This window comes from Hesperophylax consimilis, chromosome 6 (assembly GCF_061612785.1).
Source record: "Hesperophylax consimilis isolate HC1 chromosome 6, BYU_Hcon_1.0, whole genome shotgun sequence".
NCBI classification, from domain to species: domain Eukaryota; kingdom Metazoa; phylum Arthropoda; class Insecta; order Trichoptera; family Limnephilidae; genus Hesperophylax; species Hesperophylax consimilis.
Window position 1 is genome coordinate 22,204,155 of NC_142841.1, and position 8,315 is coordinate 22,212,469.

General features: G+C 56.8%; 1 protein-coding gene across 1 annotated transcript; it reads left to right on the forward strand.

The window, feature by feature from the left end:
* The first annotated feature begins 1,852 nt into the window (after nucleotides 1-1,852).
* LOC149423070 (uncharacterized) lies at nucleotides 1,853-7,829 on the forward strand. Its single transcript, XM_089633044.1, has 5 exons — nucleotides 1,853-2,193; nucleotides 2,513-2,741; nucleotides 2,792-3,812; nucleotides 3,915-4,261; nucleotides 4,326-7,829. Exons 1-5 carry the CDS (start codon nucleotides 1,853-1,855, stop codon nucleotides 7,827-7,829), a joined length of 5,442 nt encoding a protein of 1,813 aa, XP_089489170.1.
* Nucleotides 7,830-8,315: the final 486 nt, after the last annotated feature.

Sequence of the window (8,315 nt, forward strand, 5' to 3'; positions counted from 1 at the left end):
AATATATCATAGGTACACAACATGAAGTATCTTATTCCTGTATATTGTTTCATCTCTGTAAATCATGTACTGTTTGTTTCTATAATATAAAATAAAATAAAAAAATAAACGAAATATGAAACAGAACAGGACACAGAAAAAAACCTTTATTAATGTATTTCAAAGGTATATATAATTTTTTGGTTTGATTGAGGATTGAACCACTCTCCCTAGGGACTGGAATCAACCGCGCTAACACTGAGCCAAATCCCGATTTGGTAGTACCGACATTTATTGCGTAGATTAACTTCAGAGAAATGCGTGATTGCTACCATTGATAGAATGCATTGTTATCGACAACGAGTCTTTCTGACGAATTTCAGTTCAATCTAAAGTGGGTTATTTCCAGAGATGTGCAAAATGGGTACCCAAAACCATTTGAAATGCAAAATGGAAATGGGTCAAAACTTTTCCATTTGAAAATGCAAAATGCAAAAAGGTTTTTAGAAAAGCATTTTGTACCGGACGTACCTCCACCGACTTAGATTAATTTGCATAAATCTGAATTTACGCAGAGGCAGTTCCTTTACAAACTCACCTCTGCGCATATTCGAATTTATGCAACAAAATTCTCTGTATAAAAAATCTGTAATCTTATCTGTTGATTAATAAATAAAACCACGGGGTCAAGCAGTCATCATTATAGACAAAAAACAAAGGCTTGACCCCCCAACACCCTCTTATAAATTAAATACCTATCATCTGTACAAAACATGGAAGATTTGCATGAAATTTGAAATTGTGCAGACGCGGTTACCTTTACAAAACTTGCCGTTTGCGCAAAATTGAATATTGTGCAAATCTTCTCTTTTAAATACCAACTCCCTTTAATTAAATTTGCATGAAAATTTGAAATTGTGCAAACGCAGTTTCCTTTACAAAACTTGCCGTTTGCATAAAATTGAATATTGTGCAAAGCTTCCCCTTTAAATATATGTTTTCTCTCTTTAATATGTAAATTTGCACAAATTAAATATTGTGCAAAGCTGCCTTGTAAAATATATTTTCTCTCTGTAATATGTGCAAACTCACAAAATGTATCTGAATAAAAATGACCCGGGCAAAGTGGATTGGAGAAACAGTCAGGGACCTAGTCAAAATCATCCCCTTCCAAGTTACGCAACAACGGCGCTCTCTCCTGTGACAAATTCCGGGAACCCAAAAATAATTCTCGGAATTTGTCGCTAACAAAGGGAGAGCTAGGCCCGTTGGTCCTTTAAAAGGCGGACAACTTGTGCAATTCGGCAGAGAGCCAGCAACGATCGGACCATCAACATCTCTCCTGGACTGCCCCTGACTGCCTTCTTCAAGCCTCTCCTGCCCTGGACCTTCACTGCAACCTGGCCTTCTTCTTTCACCCGGCTCCCTGGTGCTCATCAAGAAGAAAACATTTTCACAATAGTCGAAGCGTCCCTAGTCAGGGCGCAGGTTCCCCCCTACCTTCCTTCCCCCTGCCTTATACCTTTCTCCCACATTTTCCCCATTTCTCCCTTTTCCCTATATTTTTCCCCACTTTTCCCACATTTTTCCCCAATTTTCCCTATCCTAATTTTTCCCCATTTTTAACCACATTTTCCCCCATTTTTCCCCATTTTTCCTTTTCCCCATATTTTTCCCCATTTTTTCCATTTTTTCAACATTCTCCCTACTTTTTCCCGACCTTCCCTTCCAAGGCGTCGAAGCGGCCAGCCGGCCACTCCCGCTATATCGTCTGTGCGGCCGGCGACTACAGTGCCGTCCCGTACATGGTCCTTCGAGCCGCGATCGCCTCTTCACGCCTTCACTCCTTCACGCCTTCCAGTGACGTCCCAAGATGCCGTCCCTGCGGAGTGGCCGCGAGGCTTCAGCCTCCACCCCAGATTCACAACCCGACGTGGAGCTGGTGACAGGCCCTCACCCCGCCGGCCCTGCCGGCACTCACCCTGCCGGCCCTCACCCTGCCGGCCCTGCCGGCCCTGACCCTGCCGGACCTGCCGCCCCACGCGCTGCCAGCCCTGCTGACACTCACTTTGCCGGCCCTGACAGCGCACCGTCCTCCGATGCAGAGGAGGATTCAATCACAACAGAGGACACGGTCAGGCAGCTCCGGAAGGCGAACCGGACAATGAGCAGGCAGCTCGCTGTGCTGCTCGCAGCCCTCCCCACCGCGACGCAGTACCTGCCAGGGGCGGACCCCCCTGGCACACACCTGGGCGCCTACCCTGGTGCGGCCCCTGGTGCGCATCCTGCCGCCTACCCTGGCGGGCCCCCTGCTGCGCCCGCTGCTGCGCATTCTGGCGCCTGCCCTGGCGAGCACCCTGGCGCAGCCCCTGGTGCGCACCCTGCCGACTACCCTGGTGCGGCCCCTGGTGCGCACCCTGCCGTCTACCCTGGCGGGCCCCCTGCTGCGCCCGCTGCTGCGCATCCTGGCGCCTGCCCTGGCGAGCACCCCGGCGCGCCCCCTGGTGCGCATCCCGCTGCCTACCCTGCTGAGCGCCCTGGCGGACCCCCTGCTGCGCCCGCTGCTGCACATCCTGGTGCCTGCCCTGGCGAGCACCCTGGCGCGCCCCCTGGTGCTCATTCCGCCGCCTACCCTGCCGTGCACCCTGGCGGGCCCCCTGCTGCGCCCGCTGCTGCGCATCCTGGCGCCTACCCTGGGGGCGGGCCCCCTGCTGCGCCCGCTGCAGCGCATCCTGGTGCCTACCCTGGCGCACCACCTGCCGGTTACCCTGGCGCCTCATCTCAGAGCTTCTCGCCGCTGTTTCCCCCGCAGCCGACCGCCGATGAGACTGCCCATCACACCAGCGAGTGGGTCCGAAAAGGCGCCGACCCGTTCCTGGCACAGCTGAGCACCCTGCTGGCTGACGCCATCCGCTCCACGCGTGCCCAGGACAGCCCTCGTCCCTCAGTAGAGGAGGACCTTCGGATGACCGCCCTCATTGCCCGGCAGTCCACTGCCAAGGACCTCCCCATATTCTCAGGCGACCCCCTCGAATGGCCGGCCTGGATTGCGCAGTACGAGCAATCCACCTCGACCTGCAAGCTCACGCTGAGCGAGAACCTTATACGGTTGCAGCGTGCGCTTAAGGGGAAGGCGAGGGAAAACGTATACTCGCTCCTACTGAACCCGGACCGCGTGCCCGAAATCATCGCGACCCTGGAGGAGCGGTACGGCGGATCGGGTTCGATAGCCAACCTTATGCTGGACAAGGTGAGGAAGCTGCCCTTCCTGTCTGCCGAAGCCACCTTGGAGGAAATTGCTGACTTCTCCGGGACAATCCAGAACCTGGTGGCTTCCCTGCGGGACTTGAGGACGGGAGGCTACCTCACCAACCCCGCCCTGCTGGCCGACATCACTGCCAAGATGCCATGCACATTAAGGATGGCCTGGCTGCTGGAGCTGCGGATGCTGGGGCAAACAACCCAGTCCACCATCCTCCAGTTGGCAGCATTTCTGAGGGGCGTCGCCGGCGTGATCCCGGTCAGCGGGATGGTGGATCCCTTGAGATCCGGCAAAGGGCGCCGGGAACATGTGCTGGCCAACGCTGTGGCCACACCGCCAGAGGGGAAGGCCAACCGCCCACCACCACCCGTAGTGAGAACAATAAACAAAAACAAAGTGAAAAGTGCGTGCGCTCAGTGCGGTGAGCCACACAGAACCCGGGAGTGTCGCGAATTCATTGCGAAATCGCTCTCCCTCCGGTGGGAGACAGTGCGTACTAACAATCTGTGCCGCAAGTGCCTGGAGGCGCACCACTCCAGGGACTGCAAGGAGACAGTGTGGTGTGGTGTGGGTGAGTGCCGCTACCCGCATCATCGGCTGCTCCACCGGGAGACGGTCGCGGAGGTAAACCTTTGACGCCAGACAGTGGACAGCCGCGTGCTGTTAAAAATAGTGCCGGTTGTGTTGCGGGGCCCCACGGACGGGGAAGTGTCAACGTTCGCTCTTCTGGATGAGGGATCCACCATCACCCTCATCGACGCTGACACCGCAACGCAGATCGGCGCACGCGGCCCAGTCCACAGTCTGCGGCTGCACGGGGCGAAGGGGATGTGTACCTCCGACGCCCGCTCCCAACGCGTGAAGCTGACGATCCGGGGCGCTGGATTGGAGGCCACCTTCACCATCACCGCCCACACAGTAGCTGACCTGAGCCTGCCGGAGCAGCGCGTTCCTGGAAGACGCGTCACCCCAAAACTCTTGATCGGGCAGGATAATGCCCACCTTATCGTGTCAAGAGAGGTCCGTGAGAATAGCACTACTCGAATAGTGTCACGGACCGCTTTGGGGTGGATCGCCCACGGAGGCTCGAGCCTCAGCAGAGACCGCTGCAGATGCCCGCCTGAGGGAGTTGGTAACATCCAACTTTGCCGTCGACTCCCTCGGCGTCACGTCTGCGGCGAGAGTCAATGCCATGGACACAAAGGCCATGGCATTAATGGCAGAAACCACCCGCCCCCTACCTTCTGGGCGGTGGGAAACTGGCCTCCTGTGGAGACACCCTGACGCCACACTACCCGACAACCGGCAGTGTGCGCTGAAGCGGCTCCAGTCCCTCGAGAAAAAGCTCGCAGCGGACGCAACCCTGGCAGCGGCGTACAATGACAAAATGACGCAGCTTGTCGCCAAAGGCTACGCCAGACGCCTCTCACCCAACGAGGCGTCGCTCCCTGCCCCACGGAAGTGGTATCTTCCCCACTTCGCCGTCACCAACCCGAACAAGCCAGGGAAGATAAGGGTTGTGTTCGACGCCGCCAGCCGATGCCGAGGGACGTCACTTAACGACCAACTGCTCACTGGCCCTGACCTGCTGTCCTCTCTCCTGGGGAACATCCTCCGATTCCGGGAAGGCGGTATAGCCATCGCCGCCGACATCCAGGAGATGTTCCTGAGGATCCAAATCAGGAAAGAGGACCAGTCTTCGCAACTTTACCTGTGGAGGTCGCCGGACCGGCAACAGCCGGACACCTACCAGCTGGCGTCCATGATGTTTGGGGCTACCTGCTCGCCCAGCAGTGCCCAGTACGTGCGGGACAGGGTGGCCGGTCAGTACGAGCACCAGTACCCGGCCGCCGCAGCAGCCATTCGTTCACGGTTTTACATGGACGATTACCTGGACGCAGTGGACAACCCTGACGAGGCTGCTGCCCTAGTCCGAGACGTAAGGGCCCTCCTTGCAAAGGGAGGGTTCCACCTTACGAACTGGGCCTCAAACAGCCTGGACGCCATCGCCGATGTACCCCTTGAAGACCGCGCCACCTCCACGGTAGCTATCAGCAGCGGGAGCAGCGAGACCGAGAGGGTCCTGGGACTGGTGTGGGACCCATCTACCGACCGCTTCATTTACACTTTCCTGGAAGCGGCCAGTCTAGAGGAAGCCACACGGCCTACAAAGCGGCAGCTCCTCTCCATCGTAATGAAGATCTTCGACCCGGTGGGCTTCGTCTCCTGCCTCACCATACGGTCGAAGATCCTACTGCAAGCCGTGTGGCGTTCGAGCGTTGGATGGGACGACCACATCACCTCGGAGCACGCTGAACGCTGGAGGGACTGGATGAGCCTGCTCCAGGAAAGCAGCGTCTCCATCCCACGACGGTCGCTCCGACAGAGGTCAAGCAGCGTGACCCTGCACCTCTTCTGCGACGCCTCGGAGCAAGCTTGCTGTGCCGTCGCCTACTTCGTGGAGGAAGTGCAGGGCACCCTAAAAGCCACCTTCATTGCCAGCAAATGTAAGGTGGCACCTCTCAAGCCGCTATCCATACCCCGCCTTGAGCTGCAGTCCGCACTCATGGCGGCTAGATTGGCCAGAACCATCCGGTTGGAGAGCCAAGCAAGGATAGCTTCAACCATCTTCTGGACGGACTCGACCACAGTGCTGTGCTGGTTACGCACCGATCCGCGCACGTACTCTGCGTTCGTGTCCAACAGGTTGGGCGAGATAGATGAACTCACCTCCATAGCCAATTGGAGGTGGGTTCCCACCAAGCAGAACCCGGCCGACATCGGCACACGGGACTTGGAGCTGCCCGACCTGTCTCTCCAAGGAAGATGGTTCAACGGCCCCGCCTTCCTCACCACACCGGAGAGCGACTGGCCAAAGGAGCGCACCCTCACGAAGCCAGACGACCAGACCCTCGAGACCCGGCCCCGACACTACGTCGGGCACATCACCACAGCCGGAGAGGCCCTACCTCTGGTCGAGAGGTTCTCGTCATGGCACCGGCTGATCCGGGCTACAGCATGGGTGCTACGCTTCATCAGGCGCTGTTGGACGGGCCCAAACCGACTCCCTGAAGGCTCTTTACGAGCAGACGAGCTGACAGAGGCTGAGCGCAGATGGGTGAGAAGGTCACAAGAAGACGCCTTCTCCACTGACCTGCACACCATCCGTCGCAGCCAGGCGCTACCTGCCGCCAGTCGTCTCGTCAGTTTGGCCCCCTTCCTCGGACCTGATGACGTTTTGCGGATGGGCTCACGGCTGAGGGAGCTCACTGGAAGCACGAGCGTGGCGAAGACCCCCGTGATCTTGGATGGCTCCGATCCGTACGCCCGACTGCTGATCCGCCACTACCATGAAAAGGCGGACCATCCAAGCACGGAGAAAACTGTGGCCGAGATCCGGTGCAGCTTCTTCATCCTGCGCCTCCGTACCATCAGCAGGAAAATCAGCCATGACTGCCCCACCTGCCGCTTACGACGGAGCAAGCCCTCTCCGCCACTAATGGGGGTTCTCCCGCCGACCCGCCTGGCTCACCACGTCCGCCCCTTTACACACTGCGGACTGGACTACTTCGGGCCAATGGAGGTCACCGTCGGCAGACATCGGGAGAAGCGCTATGGAGCCCTATTTACCTGCCTCTCCACCCGCGCCATCCATCTGGAGCTAGCGGTCTCGCTGTCTGCAGACTCGGCCATTATGGCCCTACAACGGATGACCGCCCGAAGAGGTCAGCCCAAGGTGTTGTACTCAGACAACGGGACAAACTTCCGTGGTGCGGACACGGAAATTCGAGATGCCACGGCAGCCCTGCAGCAGGATGACAGGATGACGGACGCCATGGCTACCAAGGGCATCGAGTGGCGCTTCATCACCCCCCTAAGTCCCCACATGGGGGGAGCCTGGGAAAGGTTGGTGCGCTCGGTAAAACGAGCCCTGAGCGCCACCTTAAAGGAGAGGGCGCCAAGGGAGGAAACCCTGCGCACAGCGGTGGCAGAGGCTGAGTTTGTGGTCAACAATCGGCCACTAACTCATGTCTCTGTCGACCCGCGGGACGAAGAGCCCCTCACCCCGAATCATTTCCTCATGGGGTCTGCCGGGAACCGCCCACATCTGTCACTCTACGACAGCAAGGAGGAGGAGGTATGTCTCCGTCGCCAGTGGCGTATCAGCCAACAGCTCGCCGATATGTTCTGGAGGCGGTGGCTCCGTGAGTACCTCCCCACCCTGGGCGCCCGACAGAAGTGGCACCACCCGACTGACCCCCTCAAAGCTGGTGACTTGGTGGTCATCTTAGACCCCGCGCTGCCACGCAATAGCTGGCCGCGCGGACGTATCGTTGAGGCCATCCCAGCTGCCGACGGCCAAGTGAGGACAGCCCGGGTCCAAACAGCCACAGGGACGTACACCCGCCCTGCTGTAAAACTCGCCCTCATCCTCCCCGCACCAACACCAGCGCCTGCACCGGCACCAGCACCAGCGCCGCCCTCTACAGCACCCGGACCACGGATGCCGCATGGGAGCCCCAACCCCCAGCGGCCAAGGGGAACCGGACGTCGAGGACGCCGCCGACCTGCACGTCCGGACCGCTAGGCGCAGCCGTGACTGCACCGGGGGGAGAATTGTACCGGACGTACCTCCACCGACTTAGATTAATTTGCATAAATCTGAATTTACGCAGAGGCAGTTCCTTTACAAACTCACCTCTGCGCATATTCGAATTTATGCAACAAAATTCTCTGTATAAAAAATCTGTAATCTTATCTGTTGATTAATAAATAAAACCACGGGGTCAAGCAGTCATCATTATAGACAAAAAACAAAGGCTTGACCCCCCAACACCCTCTTATAAATTAAATACCTATCATCTGTACAAAACATGGAAGATTTGCATGAAATTTGAAATTGTGCAGACGCGGTTACCTTTACAAAACTTGCCGTTTGCGCAAAATTGAATATTGTGCAAATCTTCTCTTTTAAATACCAACTCCCTTTAATTAAATTTGCATGAAAATTTGAAATTGTGCAAACGCAGTTTCCTTTACAAAACTTGCCGTTTGCACAAAATTGAATATTGTG

What these genes read in the sequence shown, in the direction of transcription:
- LOC149423070 (XM_089633044.1), top strand. Translation starts at nt 1,853, where the DNA reads ATGCCGTCCCTGCGGAGTGGCCGCGAGGCTTCAGCCTCCACCCCAGAT. An exon ending in GCCCTCCCCACCGCGACGCA is followed by an intron (nt 2,194 to 2,512) that starts GTACCTGCCAGG and finishes TACCCTGCTGAG; the next exon opens with CGCCCTGGCGGACCCCCTGC. An exon ending in ACCTTATCGTGTCAAGAGAG is followed by an intron (nt 4,262 to 4,325) that starts GTCCGTGAGAAT and finishes TCGCCCACGGAG; the next exon opens with GCTCGAGCCTCAGCAGAGAC.